Genomic DNA, 25,148 nt, shown 5'->3' with positions numbered 1-25,148 from the left:
GGAAGCCAAGTGGGCAGTGGCAGAGGAGGGTGCCTGAGGCCGAGGCCCAGCTCCAGCGCTAACCTGCGGGTGCTCTGCAGGAGTGTCTGGGCCTCAGTGGCCCCCTGTTCTTCATCGGTAACGTCCCTGCTCCCTCCCAGCACTGCTGTCCCCGAGGGGTGAGGCTGCTCAGGCCCAGGTGACAGAGGATCCAAAGCATCTGATGGGATGACCCTGACCCTCTGGGGCCCTCACGGTGCACTTCACTGAGTGGTCAGAGGGCTCTGGCAGAAATGGCCTCCTTCCCAAGGGACGGAAGTTGGTTTACTAGATGGGGCCATTTTAACCTCTGACATGGCCAATTAAGCTTTCAGTTCTGTGAGGAAAAGCAAAACTATCGATCCAAGTTTATGACAATGTCAGGGACGTGGTCAATGAATCCTGAACACAGAGTGAATAACCATTGTCTGCCCAGGGTAGAAACTTCAGGATCATTCTAGACCTTTCCCTGCTTCGTTCCCATAATGGTGACCGCAGCTGGCATGTCCTCAGCCTTCCTCAGTCGGGGGCTGACCTGAACTGAGTCCTCGAATCCTCCAACAGCCCAAGAGGCAGGATGGCTGTTCCTTCTCTGCAGGCAAGGGAGCTGAGCTGAGAGAGGTGCACACTCGGGAGGCTCAGGGGTCCGCAGAGTCCCCTCCACCAGCTCTTAGTTCCCCAGCATCTGCTGGAGTCTGTGCCCTCCCCAGCCCAGACTGTCTGCCTGTCCTGCTGCTGCTGCCCAGACCCACAGCATCTCTCACCTGGCCAGCTGCCACTGTCCCACAGGCAGTCCCCGCAGGTGCCCCGGGGTACCCGCCAGGCTGCAGCCTCGCCTTCAGGGCACCTGGGCCTCGTAGCCTCCTGAGCCCTCCCCTCCCCACCTGCCTGGCTGGGTCACTCCCCGCTCTGCCTAGGAAAGCTCTCCTGCCTTCTCTGCCTGGTAAAGCCCCTCATCCCGGCCACTCCTCCCAGGAGGGTGGGCTCCTGGCTGGGTTCCCCTGACACATCTTGTGTGCTGTGTGGAAACTTCAGTATCATCTGTCAGTGTTGTCAGTGGTCTGGGTGTGAAGGACTGGCTGGGCATGTCTGTGTCCCCTGCTCCTAGAGGGACACGGACTCTGTCACAGTGTGGTGTGGCACATGACAGGTAACTTTGATGCTCTGGAGGCAGACACATGGAAATCACCCCTACTTGCTGTGTGACCTTGGGTAAATCATTTAACCTCTCTGTGCCTCAGACTCCTCATCTGAATCTATCCACCACACATGGCTGTCATAGGGGTTAAGTGAAGAAGTAAAGTAAAATTTGAAACACTGAGAAAGCCTTGGGAAATTCCACTAAGCCTTTGGTTTCTTCCTTCTTTCAGGGTCAACAAAGCGCCTCCGTCAGCAACGCGCTGCTGCGCCCAGGACTGTGAACAGTGGTTTTGTTGAAAAAGTGAGACTTCCTCGATCAACAATTGATTGCGAATTTTGGTAAACACGTGACCAACTTCCCAGCATTTCTTAATTTGAACTTTAATTTTCCAGGATAAAGACCTGATTAAACCCCGTGCTCCTAATTTACAATGAAGATTTTTACTTAAGTTTTGTTTTAAGTGGACTCACTAAAAGTGGCCCTTTTCTGGAATAATTATCCTGGGATAACAAAGGACGTCCTGGAGATGCCACTGAGACCCAATTTAGTGATGTGGGCCCCAAGGTGGGAGGGAAGGAAAATGTCAACTAGTCAAACCTCCGCCTGAGGCTGGAAGCTTTGCCCTCGTGGCCCCGAGCCAGAGGTCAGCCAGCCCTGCCCGTCCGCCTCCACGGCTGGGGGCTGACCAGTTTCTGAGGCTCCTGGTCTGGAGCCCCAACTCTGGGACATCATGGATTCTTCGAGTGAAGGGATGAAGGAGCACTTCATGCCAGGAGCTGACTCTCAGGATTCCTCACTGAGTGCCCGCATCCCATTATCTCCTCTCCTCTCAACCCGGGCATCTCATCCCCGAAACGTGGCACTCAGCACTTGTCACCTCACTTCCTGTCACTCTGCAGTCTGATCCCATTCCTCCCCTATGGAGTGGCCCAAGGAAATTCTAAACACAGCTTATTATCCAAATCACTAACTGGAACAGAACACACAGCCCAGCGCCCAGAACATCTCTGATCAGCTTCACAGAGTGAGAGGACACTTCTGCACCTTGTTTCTTGTGGCTTGAGGACTTTCTAATTGAGCACAAACCCCTTTGTCCTGTAGGAAAAAGAATAGGACCCCCAGGGTAGTACTTGGCGAGTTTCCAGAGAGGTGAAGCCATCTGAGGCCCCTGGTAGCTGGGGAGGGTGGGAGACTGAGCGTTGGGCTCCCTGAGTGCAGTGGCCGAGCACACACAGCTGTCATCTGAACTGCCACTTGATGCCGCCTCTAGAGATTCAGTCTAAGCCAAGGATTCCTCAGAAAGAAAGCTGGAATGATGGTGTCCTGATACAGGGGAATTAAAATAAAAACAAGAAAACACTCCACAAAAGTATTGAACATAAAGGCACTTTATAAAGTATTTCAAAGCTTTATCATCTTCCCCCGTGGACATCTGCAAGTACTTGTTGGGTGAGTTTTATCCCTATGACAGGTAGAATCTCCATGAAGACTTAGAAACACGCCACATGATGGGGGCTCAAAAGAGCCTGTGGAAGATTCCAGCAGAGAGTTCTCAAGATCCGGTCCAGGGCTCAGCAGGGATCTTTGTTCCATGGTCTCTCAGATCACAGACTCCACACTCCACCCCACCGCCCCCTTCCACAAACATGAGATGACCCTGAAAGACGGCTCAGTAGTAGGAGGTTAAATGCAGCAGGTCCCAATCCTGACAGGAGGGACATGGGAGAGTCAGCACAACACCCTCAAGACAGACAACGTTGCTCTTCTTTTGGTTACTTTTTTCCACGATCAAGGACATTTTCCGTTCTACCAGTTAAGCTGTAAGGCGGCCGGAGACTTATCACCATAAGGGTTTTCCACTGAGTTTCTTCTGCTGATTTCTTCCATATTACTAAAGATAACACCGCATGGACCATGTAGAGCAGAGTGGCTACATATGAAAACACCTGAGAACAAGATAAATGACCATTAATGGGCATGCGTGATCGACACTGGGCCGGCCGCTAGACTGGTGCTTGGGACAACAGACATGAACTGTGTGGACGGCCACTGCTTCCCGTCACTCACACAGACGTCCTTTCTGGCTGAGCCCAGATGTGGCCCTGAATGCTTTTGGCACAGAGCTCCAGATGACCTCACGACCCACTGGACATGGTGTGCATGGTCAACCATCTACCATCTCATGTCATCATGGTGGTGCCACCAACTAGAAATGGGGGTCTTCAGAGTCCCCTCAAATGATACTCACAGGCGAGTATCAACTGCTCTCTATGGGAAACCTGCTTCCTCCACACCAGGAAGAGCCGGGTCCACCAGCTGTGAGCCCAGCGGCCTCGGTTGGAGAACACGAACAGGGGGTTTGCTGGCTCTGGTGAAGGTCTCGATGCTGCCTGGACGTCCTCAGACCCATCAGGATGTTATTCTAGGATCATAATCTCACAGACACGGGCGAGGAGCCAGGCTCACAGGACTGAGGGCCAGGGACAGGGAGGCGGGATTGTGAGATGCTGCAAAGGAGGGGTTCCTGAGAAAGCTGCTGGGAAGACGCAGTCGGCTATTTAGACGCTGGGAACAAAGGCCCTGGAAAGGCGGCAAACAGTCACCTGTGGCCTGTCAAGCCCCTGATGTGCTGTGCTCACTGGGCACCATCTACTCCTAAAGGCCTGCTGCCCCCGAGTCCAATATCTGCACCTGGATCTGTGACCTGGGGCGTGGGGTCAGCAGTGTCCAAACAGGCACAATACTTAGGGTGGCTACCCATCCGTGACCCGTGAAAATGCCTACAGACACCAGCCGTCACTGGGCCTGCCCTCTCCCACCCCACACAGGGCGAACCCTTCACCCTCGTTGGCCAGAGGCGATGAGTAAACCGAGTATTTGATCACACATCTGGGAGAGCTCATCCGGGAACTCTGAGGCAACCTGCCTGAAAGGGGCAGTCACCATGGGTGAGCAGCCCCCAAAAACACCTCAGTCCGTCAGGCGGGAGCAGGTTACTGTCCGGGCAACTCCAGACCCAGCAAGAACCCTTGGCAGAGGAGCCTCAGAAGTCCCCACAGGAACAGGACACAGAGCTTATTTTCCAAGTGAGGGCAAGAAATGGCACCTTGGGGACACAGACAGCAGGGACATGAAGGGACATCCTGAGGTTTTCAGAAACCCCTCTCCCTGAATGGCTGCCATTATTTCCCCCGACTGTTAGGATCCAGAAACCTGCAGATTTCTGCAGAAATTTCCAGCTCCCCTCCGTCGGCTCCCACCAACCCTAGGGATCCCTTCAGTGCTGACACTCTGCTGTCAGCAAACGGGGGAGAAGCTCAGCTCCTGAGGCAGGTCCCAGTTAGGAGTCACAGAGGGCGAGAGGCAGGCCAGATGCTCCCAAAGGCCAGGGGTCTGAGGAGAAGGTCTTGAGACACCTCCCACAGCCTGGACAGGCCTCCCGAGACCATGGGAGGCCGTGTGATGGCTGGGCGGTGTCTGGGATTGAACCCTGAGTGACCAGGACTCCTTCCCCTGTGCACGGACACAGCTGATATGCTGAACAGAAAGGCAGGACTTCACATTGAACTGGGCTCGTATTCCCTCTTGGTGGTTTCAGCCCAGCGCCCCTGCCTGCTGAGAACATCGTGATTCCTGGTTCTGGCACTCCTGACTCTGCCTGGGTGTGCTCACGTTTCTCCAACCCAGCTAACAGAAAGGGGGACACAATCAATTGTGGACTGGATAAAGGGATGCTGGGATAGTCATGAATGGGATACGCTACAGCAACGAGGATAAACAGTCTGCATCTCCACCCAACAGTGAGACGAGCCTCACAAACCTAAGGCGGAGAGAAATAAGCCAGAGAGAAAAGACACACACTGTGCAATTCCACTCACATGAAGTTCAAAATCAGGAAAAATCGAGCTAGGCAGCTAGGAGTCAGGCCCGTGGTCATCCTTGGTGTGGGTGCACAGTGATGGCGGCAGGACAGGAAGGGGGTTTCTGGGAGCTGTTTATGATGCTCTACTTCTTAATCTGGATGCTTGTTACACAGAAGGGTTCACTTTATGGAAAGTCATCAAGCTGTGCACTTGCATCCTGCTCACTTCTCTGGATGTGTGTTGCATTTCGATAAAAAGTAAAAGAGAAGTTGGAAATGATAGAGCCCAGTGGTTCTCAGCTAGAGATCTGTCCAGCGGGCAGGGGAATTAATCCACCCCATCTGGGTTGTTCCACCAAGCGCCGACCCACTAGCCACATTCCATCTACATATCATTACTGTTGTCTGCAATAACTTTACGGAAGTTGTTGTCAAAGGCCTTGCTGATGTCTGTTCGGAGAGAAGGCTTCTGGGGTTGGGATGGGGGAGGTATAAGGCTCTCTAGATGAGGGGAGATGAAACAGAGCCATTTGAAGGATGGAGGAGAAGGTGGACGACCAGCGTTCCAAGGAAAGGAAGAGCATCCTAGGTGCTGGCTGGCTGTGTGACTGTATAGAAACCAGCCATCTTCGGAGATGAGCCAAAATGGGAGACATTCCAACTCCCACACTGTGGGACATCTGAGGGGTGGCAGGTACGATGTGGTGGCCATGTTGATGGAACTTGGGAGTAAGCTGGGAGCTTAAGGGGAGCATGTGGCCTCCCCGGGGCAGGGGACAGGCCCACAAGGGACCAGCAGACAAGGCTTTGAGAAACCTTCCCCCAGAGCCCAATAGTGCCCACCCTGTGGGATTTCTCTCAGCCTCTGCTATGTCCTCCCCAAAATGTGGGGACAGCACAGCTTTGGCTCCTGGAGCTGACATCCTGTGATCTGTCATTATGTTTGACCTCGAGATTTCCATAATTCAGAGGCCGACCTCTAGAAATCTGACGAGCACTATTTATGAACCTTTTTCTTACTGTTTAAACAATACCCTTGGCTAGAAATACATCTGACATGGTGAGTTAGCACACTGCTGCAAGCCCACCATGCACAGCTCTGGAAAAACGTTTATGAAACAATACATGCTCCTACTCCTGTCATTCCAACTCATTCCATAAAAAGGAAATCCAGGTCATGACCTCACATGACCTCTCCCACCAGGGGGTCTGGCCCCGCAGTGGAGACCGTTCCTTTTAGAGCTCAGAGACCTGCACACACCTTGCCCCCGTCACACACAGTCGGCTCCCGTGTTTGTTCTGCTGACGGGGTGAACGAGGCTCAAGCCCTGTTCCCCCCAGGGCTCCTGTGAGGCCTCGGCAGGAAGCTGTTCAACATCCACAGTCCTCGAGGGGAAGGGACAGGAATCGCCATCCCATTTCACAGAGGAGCAGGCCGAGGCTCAGGGAGCACAGGGACATGCACGGGGAGCTGGTGGAGACGTGACCTCCGGCCCCTCCTCCTCCCACAGGTGCTCAGAGCTGTGGGGCAGGAGACACCGTCACCAGGAGCTGAGGCCTGATGGCACAGCAAACACCCACAGCTGGGGGTCTGGACTCGCTGGGCCCAGAAGGGCCTCCCCACAGCCCAGCCCAGAGCCAGGGCCTGGGGAGACCCCGGCCACTCGATTTTCACCCCAGGCCTCAGTCTCCCGCCCCTGACTGTGCTTCCATGGAAGACCGCTCAGGGGGCCAGGACACCCAGGGGCCAGACTCACTGCTCCAAGCTGGTGCTGAGGGTGCTGACAGGGCACCTGGCCTGACACCAGCCCCACCCATTCCCAGTGACCTTGGAGCACGTTATCCTGCTCGTGGTGCCCTGGTTCTCCATCTGTGAAATGGGGATGACACAGCGCCCACACCCCAGGGCTGCTGTGAGCGCTCAATACGATGGTTCACGGAGAGCTCGGACGGTGCCGGGCATCAGCGGTCACGTCCTCACACACCCGCCCTCTGCAAAGCCCACCCAGGACCAGACGCTGGGCCAGCCCAGGCCTGGGTAGCACAGCCCTGACCGGGTGATGAAGGGAGTCTTGGGCTCGTCCCCTCCCTTCTCCATGACTTTGTGTCTTCATGACGAGGGGAAGGTCTATTTCATTCAAAAGTCAGTGAACTAAAAACAGAGGGGAGGGCTCGGGCAGCCTTCCGCTCAGACCCTGTCAGTGGGCGGTGGGAGCTGTGAGCACGGGCGGGTTGACTGGGGGACTCACCGTAGCAAAGATGTTTTCAAGGTAATGTTCGTACGAGAAACCATCGTCCATGGAGAAGGTGGCCCAAGTTTCCAGGACAGAAGCACTGAAGTAAAACAGGGCAGCTGTACAATGGTAGGCTGCATCCTGCAGGCTCAGAAAGGGCCGTCAGAGAGATAGGGAGCCCAGAAGTGAGGATGTGGGGCAGCTGTGATCCCAGCAGGGCCCATCCAGCCCACCTGTCCCCACCTGGCATGGCTCAGGTCCCTTGCTCATCTTCTACTACTTCCTTTCACTCCCCCCACCCCATCCACCTATCATCACACCCCCTAACCCCCTCCTCACAGAGGTTGTTTGTCCAGCTGAGTTTTGTCTGGCTGGTCTGGCGGCAGAGCAAGGACTTCAGTGGAGAAGGGATGCTGCTCTCCCTTAAGGGGGGATCAAGTGAGGGGCGCAGTTGGGACTGAATAGGCAGAAGTTGGTTCTGGACCTGAGAAGCGTCATACGTGATCATAGTCCTGGTGCAGATGTGGCCTCAGTAACCAATGCAGGTGAGAGAGGGGCCCAGGCCATTTCCATTGTAGTTTTGCTACTGTTTGGTTTTTAGAGGAGGTGGAGTAAAGGGCTCCAGGTATGTTTACAAGCAAAGGAAGACTAGAATGGGGTTTAGAGTAGCTGTAATTTGACAGTGATTTCACAAGTGTAAGTAGGAGACCTTTTGAGAAGGAGAGGCCCAGCCAAATGGCCCCACCCCTTCCAGGGGATGTAAGGAGCAGGAGTCTATGTGTAAGTTTCACCTTCTTCATGGACCTCAAGGCAGAATTTATGTAGAACAGAGACCACAGGTCATCTTTCTCTCCTTGCCAAGTCCTTCTCTGGTGACCCGGCTTTAGAAGCTGTGACATGGAGCTGGGCAATAAGCATGGTGTCACACGGCAGCCAAGGCCAGCCCCAGGACCCTGCTCCCAGGAGATGGAAACCAGACCTCCTGGATGATGGGAGGTGCCAACAGGCCCCTGGCAGGTGAAGGCGGGATGGGAGGGGGGTTGGGCAGCTGGTTACCCATGAAAAAGGCAGTCACGCAGGAGGAAGCAGAGCAGACGGTGACAGTCAACCTCTGCCGTCCCCTTCTCCTGACCTCCTGGCTTCAGGGAGCCCTGGCCTGCTGTGCACAGCTCGGAGCTGCAGGCCTGGCCAGCTCAGCCTTGGAACATGGGTGGGAGACAGCTAGAGGGCAGCCTCACCCAGCACTGGAAAAGCCAGCCTCCCAGGGGAAGATGGCCCTACCCACCTCCCTCAAACACCCACGGCTGGGACTCACCAGGACCCTCTTACAGTTGGCGCCACACATGTACAGGAAGAGCAGAACAGTGGTTCCTATGAAGCAGGACACAGAAACGAACATCACCCAGGCCTGGGTCTGGGGGAATGGCACCAGGGACGAGGCAATCAGTGACCACACGAGGGCCCCAAAGACCTGAAGAGGGAAGGAGGGCAGGGTGAGCACAGGGCCAGGAGAGCCCACGCCCAGGAAGGGCCAGACCCAGAGGTCACGCTGGGGCACGAGGGGCAGGAAAACAGGAAGGAGGCAGAGAACAGTGGGGGCATTTCCTCACCAAGAACGACATTTTTGTTTTTTTGAAGATTGGCACCTGAGCTAACATCTGTTGCCAATCTTCTTTTTTTTCTTCTCCCTGAAGACCCCGAGTACATAGTTACATATCGTAGTTGAACTATGTGGGACGCCGCCTCGGTGTGGCCTGATGAGCGATGCAGTGTCCCTGTCCAGAACCAGCTAAACCCTGGACTGCCGAAGTGGAGTGCGTGAACTTAACCGCTCGGCCACGGCTCTAGCCTGGGGGAGACAAAGACTGGATCTCCAATCTCAGTTGTTCCCAATCCTCTGCTTGCTTGCCTTTATTCATTTTTTGAATACAATTTAAGTTTTGTATTGCAAACACGTATATCACATTTATGTGCCAGGCACTGTCCTAAGCAGTTTACAAATATTATCTCAGTTAATCTTCACACAACCCTATGAGCAAGGTGCTGACCCATTTCTCAGATGAGGAAACTGAGGCATGTGGAAGTTAAGGAATTCCTTATCCCTAGAAAGGACTTATGCCAACCGGTATTGTCATTAGAAGGGCTAATTCTGAGATTACACACTTCCTAGTATTTCTGACATAAAAATATCTTTTCTTTTAGAAAATGCTAGTGAACAGAAGTATCTTTTGGTCTTTATTGACAAAATAAATTAGCCACACTATGTCACTACCATTTTTTTTTGAATTGATGCCTTAAGTCCCCAAGTCCCGGGAGTGCTGAGTGCCTGAGTTATGACAGGAGGACGCAGCTCAGCCAGGTCTCCTCGGGTGGCCGAGGATGGCATGAGAGCAGCAATCCCCCATCATCACCCAGAAGACACCCCAGCTGATGTTCACAGGGTCAGCGAGCCCCAATCAAAGAGAAGCGTAAGGACAGACGTGAGGGTCACAACGCCCCTCAGTGCCACAGTCCCACTCTCCCTGTGGACAAGCACACCCCAAGCAGCGACTCTGTAGTTGTCTTCCCTTCTCCTTGCCCCCTTTCTTCCCAATGAGATCACTTCAGCCTCATCCACTGTCACCACCCGGATAAGGACTGTGCTGGGAGGGGCTGAGACACAGGGGAGATGGCTTTGCAGTCAGGGGTTCCAAGGTGCTGTGACCCTTGCACCATCCTCCTGAGCATCTGGGGGCTGAGGAGCAGTTCCCTCCAAGTCCTACATCCCTTTGGGTGTGAACTCAAGTGGTACCTTGACATCGTCTCCCAGTCCTGCTGCCCACCTGCTGCGTAAGAGACACCACTGTCCTCACAGGGGTCCTCCAAGCCTCTTAGCTGAGAAGCATCAGGAAAGGATCACATTTGGTAGAAAAATCAGTGTAATGAAGAATCTGGAGTTAGCAAAGCCAAGTTGGGCTCATGAATCAGATCTGGATATCTCTGCCCAGAACAGTTCCTCTACTGATGTTTCTGAGTTACCTGAAGGAAGGCACATGGCGGAGCCAGTGGGACACACTTTACAACTAACAGTAATTGGAGCAAAATCAGTTAAATCCAGATCCTTGACTGCCATAGATGAGACATGTGTGTCATTCTCATCCACAGTTGCCTTTAAGGTCAAACAGGTCACTGGACCTATTCCATCATGGGCACTGACACAGGGACATGAGCCGATGGCTGAAATGGATTGGATTTAGGAGGCACGAGAGTGTGGCATGGAGAGGAGGGAGGATCGGTAATGCCCACCCCGTGGGCAGAGGCAGGGGCCTGGGACACACTTCTCCTAGGCATCCTTTGCTGGTCAACAGGTGACCATCCAAAGAGGACCAAACTAAGGTAGGTCCCCATTCACATGCTCTCAGGGAGCCCTGCACTGACCCTTGGAAGCATCCAGCACAAGACAGGTGCATCTGGTTAATCACAAAGTGGTGCTGTCCCTGACCAGGTGAGGGAGGGGGTGATGTCCCCCTTGCTCAGGGCTGACTCTTGGCTGCGGGACACAGGGAAGACCCGTCCAGCATGTGTCAGGGTCCGAGTTAGTTCCCTGACCTTCAGTGCCTCCTGGGAAGTGGGTGTGCCTAAACAAGCGGCTGATGGACCAAATCCCAGAGGAGCAGCTGGCGTTCCACGTGGAGGGGAGAGCCCTCCATGATGGAATCCCACGAGGGACTCAGCAGGCCCGAGGTGCTTGTATGTGGCCTGTGGACATGGCATTGAGGGACACTAAATACCACATCTGTAAAATGGTTCTCTCTGTCACTCTCTTCAGTTTTCTGACTAACACAAGGAAAAGGGCTCAGGGGGCAGCCAGGAGTCTGGAGCTCCCCTAGAGCATGAGCTACAAGGACGGACATGCAGAGGTGACCTGGAGAAGGGCATGGCTTTTATTCTTAAGCTAGTGATATAGTTATTCTGGAAAAATTAACTGTAAAACACCTAGGAGGTAAATTAAGGCACAGGGGTACCCGGAAGTGGCACAATCTGAGAAGGCGGCTCTCAGACCCTGGTCTCAGGCTCAGTGCCCTGCACCTCGTTCAGCTCGATTCCTCCCCGTGTGGCTCGGTCAGGAATCAAAGGCAGAAAGAGTGAGGGGAAGTCAGAGCGCAGTCCCCACACTGAGTGCTCGTCACAGAGTCCTGAGTGAGCACCAGTGAGACGGGGCCGCAGCTCTGGGCTGAGCCTCCGGCCCCCAGTGCAGAGGAAAGCTTCGGGGTTACTCCAACTCTCCACCTGCTTTGGGTGTGCGCTTCCACCAGTGTGAGGAAGACTGTGTTCCAGCTCCCTAGGAATGCTCTCTCTCACACACACACACACTCACACACTCACACACACACACTCACACACAGACCCTTATGCAGATCCCCGGGGTCTCTGGTAAGAATTCCGTCCACAGGACCAAAGCCCACCCTGTGCTCCATCCCAGCCCTGCCCCCTGGCACCTCAGGACCCTGTCCCGCCTCTGGGTGCACCACCTTGCAAAGGTCCTTTAAGAATCATGCTGACTTTTTCTTTATGTGGTTTCTCTGTAGCACTGAGTTTCATGGTAAGATGGCAGGGAGAAGTTCTCTCTCTTTAGACAGCTTTAATGAGAGAGAAGTCGCACACTACACAGCTCACCCATGTAAAGCGACAATTCAATGGTTTAGGATGATCACAAACATGTGCAGCCATCATCTCCAGATACAATTTAGCACATGTTCATCACCTCGAAGAAACCCTGTGCCCTTTAGCTATGGCTCCCTCCACCCCTCCCATCTCTCAGTGACCACTGACCCACTTCCCGTCTCTATAGATTCCCCTATTCTGAACCTGCACATGAGCGAATCATATATAAAAGGTGGACTTTTGTGATGAGCTTCTTTCATTTAAAATAACGTCTTTCAAGGTGAGAAATTCTCTCTCGAGGGGACCTTTACGAAATGTCTCCACCATCAGAGCACAGCCCACCGGCCATTCTGACCCACCATGTGGGGACACTGAGTGAATGTGGCTCATCTCTCTGGAGCCTCCAACTGGAAAGAGCTGAGGAGCCTCTGGTTCCCAGGGATGTTCTCATAGGAAACATGCCACCAGGCCCCGTCTGTCCCAGAAACATATTCTAAGTGACATGTCATATGAAGGGAATGTCCTCACACAGAGGAAATGATTAAACCCTGGGGGTTTGCTCCCAGGAGATGGGCAGTGGGCCTGCCCTGTACCCCTCACAGCCCTGCCCAGCAGGTGCCCAGGGGACAAATTCAAGGCAACCTGCACAGGGGACCATCTGGAAGGGGGCTGAGGTGGGTGCAGACCAACCCTGAGCGAGGAGGAGTGGCGCAAGGAAAAGAGACGAGGCTGAGAACAGTGCCTGGCATGTGGGGGGCACTCGAAGTGCTCGCTGTCACAGCAGTCCTGTGATGAGGCAGAGCCTCCCCTGTAACCACGTGACATCTCAGGAGGGCTAGGATCTCACCATGCTCAGGGACCCCCTCCAGACCCGGGTGCAACGCAGGATTTAAAGCTAACTTCAAAGTCAGTAAAAAGTGAAAAAGCTGTGATTTCCCAGAACCCAAAAGTGGAAGACAATGTTTGTGCCCCTGTGGAAGGACACAAAGGACGTAAAAATATGAGCAAGTCCTCCTGCAAACAGTGAGCCTCGGTCACAAAGGGAAAGGGATCCTCTGGCACGTTCTTGTGATCTTTGTGGTGTCCCCCTGCTCGTGCGGGGCTGGAGGAGCTCCGCGTGCACAACCGTCCAGTGTTCTTGCTGCAGGACGTGGACACCTGAGGTCAGTGCAGAGGAATTGCTCAAATTCTCTAGATTTTCTCGGGGGCTCCATCTTACTGTGTCAGGGTCTCCACAAGCGACCCTCTTCCAATAACAAGTCAAGACATGAACCACAGAGCACTTCCCACACACACGTCTGCTCGTGCAGCCCCTCGGAACCCAGCGTCAGAACTACCACCAGCTCCGAGGGCACGGGGTGCGCCCTGAAGGTGCGTGTGACAGGAGTGTGTGCCTTGAACTCGAGAAGTAAAGGACTCTGAGCACAGAACACAGGTTGTGCACCCAACACTCAACCATCTCATCACTTAGGTCAGGTGGGCAAAGTCATCCTCCAGGAAGGAACAGAAAAGCTGGCCACACCGGATGAGACTCGTCCCAGCTGCTGTGCGCTCTGGGCCCTGGGTGCTCCCCCAAGGCCACAGGATGAGCGGCCCTGATTCTGCTGCTGGAAGTGTTTGTCCCCACTGAGCTCTGTCAGCAGTCAGGGACCACACAATGCCAGGCAGGGTGCTGTGGAAAGGACTGACCAGCACAGTGACCGGGTGCCCAAGGAGAGGCCCTCAGTCCCATCTCCAAGGGTTGCTGACTCAAAAGTGAATCATTCTGTGAGTTAGAGTAGAGGGCATGTCCCATGTGTGTGTGTGTGTGTGTGTGTGTGAGAGTGTGTGTGGAGGCTGGTTAAGGATGAGCTCCTGCAGGGAAGGGCAATGGCATCAAGGTGAAGTCAAGAGGACCCTACCCCAGGGGGCAAGAGAAGCATGGAGAGGAAGTCAGAGGAGAAAGACCAACCCCCAACACACTGGGGCCTCCCAGACGCCAGAGAACGGGGCTGAGGGCGGCCTGGGGCTGAGAGGCAGGGAGAGCAGGAGGCAAACACGGAGGGGCTTCTGTCAGCCTCCCTAGTTCTGTGTGAGCCCCTCCTCCTCATATGGAGGAGCTCAGCTCAGCAAGCTGAATGAGGGGCATGCTGCACTTGCTACTCACTCACTCATTCACTCATTCATGCATTCATGCATTCATGCATTTAACAGATGCCGAGAGTGACAATGACCAAGGTCAGCACTGAGAGCAGGTCCATCCAGGGAGATGGACTTTATTCAAAGACACACATGAATAAATGGAGCCCACCTCTCCCTTCCTGTCCTCTCTCTTCCAGTCCTGCCACCAGACCCCCTGGAGCAGTTCTGGGTCCAGCAAGGGCAGAGTCAGATCCTGGTGACAGTGTCGGGGCCCCAGCGAGGGTGAAGACAGCTCAGCACTTCTGCCCAGGACAGGGGGCCCAGAAACCTGCACAGGACCCCCCACTCTGAACCCAGGGGAGGGTCTGTGGGGAGTCAGAAGACTCCTCTGTGGGGACCCCCTACCTCTCCACCAATTACTGGGAGTCCGAGCTCTGAGGCTGCTCCCAAGGTGAACACTGGGAGTTGTGTTGAGGCCACCACCTCAGTTTACCTGCTCCAGTTGCTCTGCCCTCCCAGACCCATCATGAGCAGGCTCCCTCCTTCAGGGGACCTATCATGCCACCATCCCTCCCAAGGCAGCTTAGATTGTGTCCTTTCATCTCCACTGAAGGCAAGTCCAGGACTCAGGGGCCTTGAGTCTGTTTGTAGAGAGAGGGACAGAGATTTGGGATTCACAGAGAGAGGAGGGCGTCTAGGTCAGTAGCTGATGTTACCAGGGCGAGGGTGGCCTGGGAGAGGCCCTGCCCAGCCCTCCCCCCACTTCCCGAAGTCCCCGGGCAGTCTGCTCTCCGCAGCACCCGCTAGCCCTCTGCTCCCCAGCACCGGCCGTGAGCATGACGGACGATCACTGACCAGTGTCGGCCTCCCGCACGAGGCAGAGGACAGTCACCAGCTCCTGAGGGAAGGACACTGCCCTAGACCACGAAGCTGGGGCTCTCACACAGGCCTGTCCTCATCTGGGTGGAAATGTTTCCCCACCAAGACTGTACCCACTGGATTTACCTGCAGGATGAACAGAAACAAGCAGGATGTGTGAAACATATGGGCAAGCCACCTCCAGAAGACAAAATTTGTGGAAATGTAGACCAGACATGAGAGGCTTCAGTGCAAGGAAAACAAAAGGTATTGATGAGAGTCACCAAATAGGTGAGCAACGTGGTCAGCCAGCAAAACAGATGTGCACCTTCCAACAATGAGAAGAAACCACCATCAATGGCCTGGTGCTTCTCTGTGGGCCCCGGGGGTCTCCCTGGGGAATTGGTGGTCACTGTCAGTTTCACCCTCTGTCTGCCCTTGGGGCCAAGGACTCTCTTGTGATTCATATATATCAGCCAGGTGGGAGACGAAACCCTACACCTTTCCTACGAATGCATGCTGAGAACAAATGTCTCAGAGGGCACCGCCTAGGGGAGGACATGGGCTGGTGGAGTCCAGGTGGGAGACTGACCACAAGCACGGGCCTGCAGGACAGGAAAGGGGTGCCTGCAGGGTGGGCTTCCAGGTGGAGGCATTGGGTAAGCAGGGCCTGAAGGACAGAGGACTTAGCCCCACCATGCCACCTGCACCAAAGGAGAATCACAAATGGAGAGCAGCGAGGACTGTGGGGCTGGTTCTGGAAAGAGTCCTAAGATGTAAAAGCTGGGTGGTTCCTCCGCGCCAGGCCCCTCAGTGCAACTGTCCCTGGCTTATCACCAAGCAGCCACAGGGCAGGATGGAGGCTGGGGAGGTGGAGCACGATTTTGTGCCAGAGGCTGCCCCCTCCCTGAACCAACACCCTCCCAGATGGTGATGCATTGACACAGATGACAAATCGGTTTTAAAGGTTTGATCCCAGGCCTACTGGGAACTGGTTCCCTCACCTTCGGGCAGATGCAGCAATATGCTTGGCTCTCAGAATTCACAGAGTTTTCCCCAAAACTGGCCTGGCACCAGGCTGGCAGAGGAGCACAGAGAGAGGCTCAGGAATTCCCCACCCCCAAGGCAGAAGGCAGAACAGGACTGCCACGGCCCCCTCTTCCCTTTGGTCACCCCATCAGGCTGACCAGGGGCAGCTCTGAGCACACGAGCCACTGGAAAGCCCTACAGAGGGTGGTGTCAGTGCAGGATTTGGGGACCCCAGGGGCAAGTCACCTGTGCCCTCCACAGCCCCGCCGACCCCCTAATCTCACTCTCCCCTGCCTCACCCACCCTGCCCGGGAAGGGCATCGAAGGTAAAGGTGGTGGGGATCGGCATCACAGCCCCTCCTGCAGTCGCCCCCTTTGATCGCGGATCGGCCAGTTGATCAGAGCAGCTGTTTGACTTATTAGTAAATCAGTGATAATTGCACCTAATGTCTATTGAGCAGGAGCTGCGGGCACCACATGGTTTGAAGTGCTTTGCATACATTACACTCAGCCTCACAGCAGTCCTTGAGGTGGGTGCTACTATAGCCCATTTCATTGATGCAGAAACTGAGGCACAGTGACCCGCTCACACTCCCACAGCTGCTGAGGGCCAGCTCTGACAGGCTGGCTGTGGAGCCAGGTCAGGACGGCCGTGTGTGTGGCAGTCACCCAAGGCCACACACAGGCAGTTCACCATGAAACCTCTCGTTTTTAGGGCCAGCTTTGGAAATGGCCATGAGAACAGTAACACGGAGGGAGAGGAGACTGCCCGGTAACCTTCGTCCTGCTCCCAGCCACCCCGGGTCTAGAGGAGCAGAGAACCCAAAGGAGGAGGCGATGGGAGGCAGCCTCCCCTCCCCCACCCTCCACTGGCTAACAGGCTCTGTCCCTTCAAAGGAAAGAACACCAAGGTGTGTGTTTAAGACCAAAACAAGCAAAAGATCTGAACCCTGAAGGACATCGCTCCCTCTTCAGCAGACACAGGCCTGGGGTCCTCATCCCCGGGTCCACCAACACGACCTTTGTCACCCCACTCCCACCCCCACTACCAGGGTCGGGGTGTGGCCTTCGTCTCCTGTCCTTCCTCCTTTCCTCTTTTCCTGGTGTGTCCACCCCAAAGCCTGTGCCCTGGGCCCTCTAAGGGCCTCCTTCAAAGGCGGATCCAGGAGTTTCAGGGTCCTCCCCCTCCTCCTCCTCTTCCTGCCCCCTCCTCTCCAGCCCAACTGCCTTCTAACAGGAGGGGAGCTGGGGTGCAATTTCAGGTCAGCTGAGAGGGGCTGGGTGGCCCTGGGCCTTCCTCTTCCACCTCCTGTGCAGATCAAGGTGTGATGGCTGGTGACAAGGCTTTTCTTCTGGTTCCTGCATATTTTCTCAGGCCCCAGGGCCTTGGAGCACTACAGGGATTCACCACAGGGATGATTCTGCCTCAGTGTGGACAGAACAGCAGCTATTAATGAGCTGGGAGTGCTAGAGAGCCTGGAGCAGAGAATCAAGGCCAGTCCATCCCCCTAGGAAGTCATTATGCTGCTGGGCCCAGCAGGAGCCAACCAGGAACCAGATCTTCCACCAGAATGCAGAGGGCAAGTCAGGGCCCAGGACGCAGAGAACCCAGGGAGCTGCTCCTGCTCCCGGGACAGTCTGCAACCTGTGAGGAGTTGGCCATGCTTCCCCATGGCATCAGTGCTCCGGGGACAAGCGGCCCCACCCACAGTCCTCATCCATCAGCACCCGAGGATGACACCTGCTGGGGTATCTCATAGGGCCTGCCCTTGGTGGCCTTTGGTCCAAAACACTGTTTCCAGGGACTGAGACTTGAGAGGCCAGGAAGGAGCCCAGAAGGGCTTGTGTCAGGGCTCAGCTCTGAATCCATCAGGAGTCAGCCCCCAGTCCCCATCCTGTCTAGACTGGCTGGCCCGCTCCCACCTCAAGGCAGGCCCCAGGGGGCCCAGACCCCCACCCCAGCCCTTCCCTCAGAGGATGTGCCTGTGCCCAGAGCAAAGCCATCCATTCCTAAGGCTGCAGACGCGGCCTCAGCCAGCAGCCCAATGCGCTCTCCCACTCTCCGTGGGCCTGTAGGTGCAACAGTCAGCCTCTGTCCCTGCCTGACCTGAGCCTGAGCTCTCCCTGCCATGGCATCTGGGACCCTCCTGCTCTCCTGAAAGCTCTGGGACAGAGAGATTACCCCACCTGTGTCAGGTCAGGTCGAGGAGTGACTTATGGAAAGGTTAAGAAAAATCTTTCTCAGTGGAGCTTGGTTGTAAAGACACATGCATGAGCCCCACCATCACACTTAGCAGTGTCCAGAGAACAGCTCAGACTCACGGACTGCTGATCAAAGCAGGCCTCTGGTTCTGGAAAAGTCACTTCTCAACTCCCAGAACAAAGCCCTGAGAGACCTCTGCCTGTAATTTCCCCCTTAAAGAGGGGGAAGGAGAAAACCCGGGCAGTGTCCTCACCCCTTATAAACAGCCACAGAGAGGGGCCCACAGCACAGGAAGATGACACAGGGCCAGGGGTCAGTGGGCACAGCCAGGGAAGGCCAGCCTCGCCCACTGTCCTGCACTGGCCACCAGGGCTGCCCCCACTCTCTGGAGACTGTATGAGGGTCCCTGGCTGGGGCAGCACAGAGAGGGTGCCTGCCCTGAACCCTGGAGACCCTCAGGGCCCTGGCTCCCTGCCCCAGCCTGTCACTGAGAACTGTCCCCACTGTCCTCTCCCCCATAACAACGTCGAGGGGGTGGGCTGACCTACCAATGACCACTCCAAACCTTGCTGGATACATGGGGCTGAGCAGTGCTTATCAAATGCAGATTCCTGGGCCCACCCTGGACCTAGGGTGTGTCTGTGACAAGCAGGCCTGGGGGGGGTGTGAGCTCCCCAGTGGCTCTGAGCTGTCCCTTCACTCCCTTGGGGGAGAGAAAGGAGCCAGGCGTTGCCCAGGGCTCCCAGGTGGGCGGGGTCCCCTGTTCATTATCCCTCCTACTATGAGCAGTTCATCTCGGGTGTTGGAGTGAATGCAGGAAGCTGGAGGTAACCTGCTGTCACTGTAAGAAGTCCCACCCTGGAGACCGGGGCACCTGGGCAGCTGCCGCCCCTCTCGGAGCCTCAGTTTCCTCCCGGCTCTGGAAAGTCAGGTTTCTGCTTCTACGTCTCTCATCCCAGGAGTCCTCATGGGGCCTTCTCAGTGGAGCCGGAATGTGGGCCACCCACCAGAAAGCTGCTCTGTCATCCTGCCCGCCACCCCACTGCCCCATCCTGGTTCTGGGGTCTGAGAATCCCAGACAGGTGAGCATCTAGGGCAGGTCCCAGGACTTGTTCGGTCACTCTCAAATAATAAAAAGTCCCCAGTCACTTTGGGTCACAGACACAGGCTCATGTTAGTAACTACTGTGTCCGGTTTACGTAAGAATGGAAACTGCAAACCGACTCCAGGTGGCTCCCCCACCCCACCCCACCCCAAAATGTGCACCCTATAAGCGCTGCCTCCCACCAGGTGACCCTACCCCTCTGAGTCCCCGAGCTCCTGAGGGGCATGCAAGATGAGGGCACTCAAGAGGGGGTGGCACTCCAGCAGGCTCTTCCAAAGGAAAGTTCTCTGACATTCCAGCCATTCTTTCAGGGGCTCCACTTCCTATAGGCTGGGGGCGGGGGAGAGGGAGGGAGCTGTGTTAATGACTTCACAACCCTTTTCCAGGCATTGTCTCCCCAAATTCTGAAAGTGGGGGGCAGGGGGATACCCTCTGGTGCTTTGTGAGAGAAGTTTCCTCTTGGGCCTGGGCAGAGCTGAGACAAACAGCGTCCTAGGTTAACATCCTGTGCTGTGAATGGTGTCCCAGTGTCAGGATGCCCCTGGCTCAGAAGGGAGGAGGAGGAGGAAGAAACAGAGACTGTGGTTCCAAAAGGAATGTCCCCCTTGGGTGGGGACAGGGGAACAGGCCAGAAGCAGAGCCCTGGGTGCAGCTGTTGGGGAGGGGAGACCCTGGACGTTCCACCGGGGCCTGTGGGGGTGCACCGGGACCCCACTGCCTGCAACAGCAGTGTGGCCTGTGGGCTCCAGGGGCTCAGAGAGCCAGGGTCACACCCCTGGCTGGGCTGCCTTCCACCTCCCGGGAGGACGCTGAGCTTTCAGAGGGCAGGAGCTCTGGGGTGGGGTGCTGGGCAGGGCAAGGTTGCCAGGCCCCACCCTGAGCCATCGCCCTTCCTGCTCTGGTGGGCAGTGTCCCTGCCTTGGGAGGGGAGGGGAGCCCCACCCTGTTGGTCCTGGAGGCCAAGGGTTTCCCTTCTTCCCCTTCCAGGCTATTGGGAGCTCAGATGCAGAAATAGGAACTGTGAGTAATGGACTCGCTGGACCACAGATTTAAAAACGAATCACGTATATCACACCCATCAGACCAGAGAAAATTACAAAGTCTGACGCTACCAAGTGTGGCCAGGATGAGGGACAACGGGGACTTTCACCTGCTGCTGGTGGGAGTCGGGAAGTTCCAGGGTTAGCCTGAAGCTTATACAATTTGGGGACCTCCTTTATAAAAGAATAAAAAATGACTCTGAATCTTGGAAGGGGCCTGAGCAAGTGGGGGTCCTGAGCTCAATTAAGCTTCATAAGCTTCCCAGTGACTCTGCTCCCAGGCTGTGTGAATTGGCATAACTCTTTTGGACAGCAATGTGGTAACAGCTGGGAAGATGAAGACGTGCATTCCCTATGACCCTGCGAGTCCAATCCTCTGTGTGTCCCCCAAGAAATTCCCAACATGTAACCACAAAGGCAAACAAAGAATGTTCTTTGGCAATGCCATCTGCAACAACAAAAAGCCACAAATTGGAAACAGCCAAAATGTCCATCATCAGAAGAATGGACAAATAGCATCAACATGTATAAACCTCAACACCGTTGCATGGAAAGCATGCTGCAGAAGGACAAGACAGGACCACATTATTTCCATGAAGTGTGAAAACACAGCAAACAGCGCCCCGTGGAGCTCACAGCCAATCAGGGCACAGGGAAGGGCTGACCCTGCCTGGGCGTCAGGACCACCACGCCCAGCCCAGGGCTCCTGAGGATGGAGGTAGGGGAGTAAGACAGTGGCACATCCAGGGCTTAGAAGCCTCCTGAAAAGCTTATTTCCTTCATACTGAAAGGAAAAATGGCAAAATATTAAGATTTTACAAGCTTGAGTGATAATTACATGGGTGCCCATTAAAGTATTATATGTATCGTTTTCTGTAATGTTTGAGATGTTTCTTAATTTCTGATTTTTTAAAAATTGAAGTTCACATAACAGAAAACTAACAATTTTAAGTAGACCAGTTGAATGGAATTTAGTACATTGACGATATTGTGCAGCCACCACCTCTGTCTAATCCTAAACATTTTCATCCCCCAAAAGGAAACCCCGCACCCATTACGTAGTTGCTCCCCGTTCCTCTCCTCCCAGCCCCTGGCAAACCACCAGTTTGCGCTTTGTCTCTGTGGATTTGCCTATTCTGGATATTTTACGTGAATGGAATCACACAATATGTGACTTTTTGTGTCTATCTCCTTTTACTCAGCTCAGTGTTTCCAACTGTGTGGAATGTCTCAGTGCTTCCTCCCTTTCTAGGGCTGCATAATATTCCACTGTGCGAATATGTCACAGTTTGTCCATTCATCCATTGACAGGACATTTCGGCTGTTTCCACCTGCTGGTTACTGTGAATAGAGCTGCTATGAACACGCATGTCCATGTACCTGTTCAGGTCCCTGATTTCAACTCTTCTGGTTATAAACCTAGGCGTGGAATTGCTGGGTCATAGGATAATTGTTCTGAGGAGCCACCAAACTGATTTCAACAACAGATGTACCATTTCACATTCCCACCAGCAATGTGTGAGGGCTCCAATTGCTCCACATCCTGGCCCACACTTGCTATTTTCCAGTTTTTTGATAATAGCTAACCTGATTTCATTTGAAATGGTACCTCATTGTGGTTTTGATTTAATTTTCCTAATGACTAATGATGCTGAGTATCTTTCACGTGCTTATTGGCCATTCCTATATCTTCTTTGGACAAACGTCTATTCAAGTTCTTTCCCATTTTCTAACTGGCTTGTTTATCTTTTTGTTGTTGTGTTGTAATGGTCCATAATTTAAAAAAACTCTCCCAGAGTGGCCAGCGCCTCCTCAGGCCCTTTCATTCTCTGCTCTTTCACACACCAAGCACATGCAGCTTCGTATGTACAAAGTGTGCTCAGGAAACGTAAAGGACTGGTGTCTGCCTTCTTCCTGTTCTCCCTGCTCCCTGGGAGCCACCCCCAATCTAGAGAGGAGGAAAGAGATTGGAGGCGACAGCTGAGGCATCCAGCATCTCTCGGGAAGTGGGGGTGGGGGGTCAGTCAGCTTCTGGGCAGACAGAGCTGAAGTGGAGGGAAAAAACAACTTCTAAGACAGCTGAGAGGGAAGTGGACTGGACAAAGGAGAATTATTTCCTCTAGAAGTCCCTACCATCGCAGGTCACAAAACCGCCCTGGAGGAATAAATCTCCACTAATCCAGGGCTCTGAGGTTCCCTACCCCCTGCTCTCTCCTTTCACTTGGTGGAGGGGGATTCCCCCTGTCTCCACCTAACACCCTCTCTCATGATTCTTGTCACAATGCTCCCCAAACAGCTACAAAAGCAGAGGAAGCCCCACGATAGGAAAATTGAAGAGAGACTAAGAAGAACTTTTGTTGCTTAAAAATCTCTGCCTGGGCCGGCCCTGTGGCGCAGCGGTCAAGTGTGCACGTTCCGCTTCAGCGGCCCAGGGTTCATCTGTTCAGGTCCCGGGTGCAGACATGGCACCGTTTGGCAAGCCATGCTGTGGTAGGCATATATATATATATATATATATAAAGTAGAGGAAGATGGGCACAGATGTGAGCTCAGGGCCAGGCTTCCTCAGCAAAAAGAGGAGGGCAGGCAGCAGATGTTAGCTCAGGGATAATCTTCCTCAAAAAAAAACAAATCTCTCTGGCCATCACGCCTCACCATCAGCCACCATCTGTTTTGGTCATGAATCTGCCTTTGTAAACACAGTGGCCTCCGATGGAACCACCACCACTCATCCCGGGTCCTGGGTGCTGTGCGCTCATCTTCAGACGTCCAGCCTCGGGCAAGCACAGGCCAAGTGCTGAATAGATGCACCCAGAGGAGCCACTTGGGGAAAGAGTGTTGCAGTGAGTGCAATCCCCTCCCCACTCTGGGCCTGGGTGTCCCTATCTATACATCGTGGGGCTGGGCACAGTGGTGTCCAGGGTTTCTTCTAGATGCCACCTCCTTGACCCTGGTGGGCCCCAGGACTTGATGTCACTCTGGATACACCCAGGTGTGAGCTCAACTCAACCCTCACAAATGCAGTGATACGGGGCCACCAGGTGACCTCGGTCCCCTTAGCCGTTTCCCCAAACCCTCCATGGATGACAGAGCCTGCTCCCTGTGCTGATCACACCCTCCCGCCTCCAATCAGGCAAGAAGAAGCTGGGGTCCTGTTTTTAAACAGTCAGGTTTGGACAAATTCTTTTCCAACCAACTCTTCTCCTGTGGAGGTGCCGGGAAAGCAGTCTCTGTGGCTACAAAGCTCAGCACCCACAGAACACACACAGCAGCCCCTCCCAGATAAGGGGCATTGGCCTCTGGGGAGCTCAGGCCGAGGGAGGTCTGCAGACTCACCACACAGTGAGCACTTTACCAGGAGCCCAGGGTAGGAAGTGCTTTCCTGCAGCCACCTGGAGAGCTGTGTGGTGCCAGCCTCAGGAGAGAACAACCACAGGTACAGATGCCTTCTGACTGCTCAAGGTCAGCCAAGGTACAGACCACTTCCAGCCCCCTCCCCTCACTCCACACACAGGGCAGAATGACTGTGGCTGAGCAAAGGATGGTCTTTTTTTTTTTTTAAGGCTGGCACCTGAGCTAACAACTGTTGTCCACCTTTTTTTTTTTTCTTGCTTTTTCTCCCCAAATCCCCCCCAGTACGTAGTTTTATATTCTAGTTGGGGGTCCTCCTAGTTGTGGCATGTGGGACGCTGCCTCAACCTGGCATGATGAGTGGTGCCATGTCTGCGCCCAGGATCTGAACCAGTGAAGCCCTGGGCCGCCAAAGCAGAGCGCAGGAACTTAACCACTGGGCCACAGGGCAGGCTCCAAGATGGTCTGTTGTATTATTTCCATATCAAAGTTGTGGAAAACACATTCTCTCCCTGGAAACCTTCAAATGCCAGAAGAGAATACTCCAGATTCAGCTCCTCCTACACCAACCCAATCCCCAAACCTCGCTTGGTGATGCTCAGGCTTCTTTTGCTGATTTTTGTAAACGAAATCCTACCCTGGACAAAGCTGGGCACCTCTGCAAGGACGTCACTCTCCCCTAAGGGCTTCCTCTGGGCCCATGCGAAGCGGGTCTGAGCACAGCTTCGGAACCGGCGCGCAACGGATGCACCCTGGCCGGCTTCTCACCTCTGACCCATCTGCGAATTTGGTTTTTGCACCTAAATCCTGGAAACTGTTTTCCCCATTGTCATTGGTCTAGAAGGAGCCAAATGACTGGGGTGGGGGAAACTTTCCTCACCCCGGCGGGCCCCGCTATCCCCATGCTCCTTGAACCCAGAAACTTGTAGATCCGCCCTGGAGGGCTGTGCAGAGCCCCCATGATAGCTGGCTGCATGGCCAACCCCGCCCCCTCCCCAGCTCAGACTCCCCAGCCACTCACAAACTGCAAGATGAAGAGGAGATCCTGGCAGGGGATTAAGACTTCGAAGGTACTGAGCAGGGTCATGCCTGCGTGCTGGCGTGGCCTCTGAAGCAGACGCACAGAGCTACGGGCTCCGCACTCACAGCTGGTTTGCTCCGCGGAGCCCAGCGACCCGGTCCCCCCCGCGCGGATTAAGAGCAGTGACGCCCTGGACCCAGGAGGGAGGAGCTCGGGCCACTGCCGGCCCCGCCCCGGTGAGCCAGCCCTGCGCGCCCCAAGGGACCCGGCCAGACTGCCTCGGGCGCCACCCTGAACCACCCGAGGGCGGGCAGCGGGCTTGCCGAGCTGGGGCGGGGATCTGACTCCTGGTCCCACCTCCGAGGGCACCATCTCCCGTGGGGAGCGGGAGAAGCCACTTTGACAAATCGCTTCGCATGCCTTGCCCTTTTCTCAGGGGATCACCATCCCTTAAGAATGATAAAGGTCGATAACTAGGCTACCAAAACTCCCCACTGCGACACCGCTTGGGTCAACCTTGC

The 25,148-nt window shown here is 54.7% G+C and overlaps 1 protein-coding gene across 1 annotated transcript; it reads right to left on the bottom strand.

Moving 5' to 3' along the window:
• Nucleotides 1-2,524: 2,524 nt before the first annotated feature.
• LOC124239869 (myelin and lymphocyte protein-like) lies at nucleotides 2,525-24,731 on the bottom strand. The gene is made up of 4 exons (XM_046662259.1): nucleotides 24,628-24,731; nucleotides 8,571-8,726; nucleotides 7,271-7,396; nucleotides 2,525-3,105 (listed from the first exon to the last, which is right to left on the bottom strand). Exons 1-4 carry the CDS (start codon nucleotides 24,691-24,693, stop codon nucleotides 2,932-2,934), a joined length of 522 nt encoding a protein of 173 aa, XP_046518215.1. The 5' UTR covers nucleotides 24,694-24,731; the 3' UTR covers nucleotides 2,525-2,931.
• Between the last annotated feature and the right edge of the window lie 417 nt (nucleotides 24,732-25,148).

The sequence above is a fragment of the Equus quagga genome, chromosome 5, assembly GCF_021613505.1.
Source record: "Equus quagga isolate Etosha38 chromosome 5, UCLA_HA_Equagga_1.0, whole genome shotgun sequence".
Taxonomy (NCBI): domain Eukaryota; kingdom Metazoa; phylum Chordata; class Mammalia; order Perissodactyla; family Equidae; genus Equus; species Equus quagga.
Note: the sequence above shows the minus strand (reverse complement) of the source record. Positions and strands in the feature narration are given on the sequence as shown.

Coding starts and splice junctions, on each gene's coding strand:
- LOC124239869 (XM_046662259.1), bottom strand. CDS start 24,693: ATGACCCTGCTCAGTACCTTCGAAGTCTTAATCCCCTGCCAGGATCTC. Junction 8,727..24,627: donor TCCTCTTCATCTTGCAGTTT/GTGAGTGGCTGG, acceptor TTCCCTCTTCAG/GTCTTTGGGGCCCTCGTGTG. Junction 3,106..7,270: donor TTGAAAACATCTTTGCTACG/GTGAGTCCCCCA, acceptor TCTTGTTCTCAG/GTGTTTTCATATGTAGCCAC.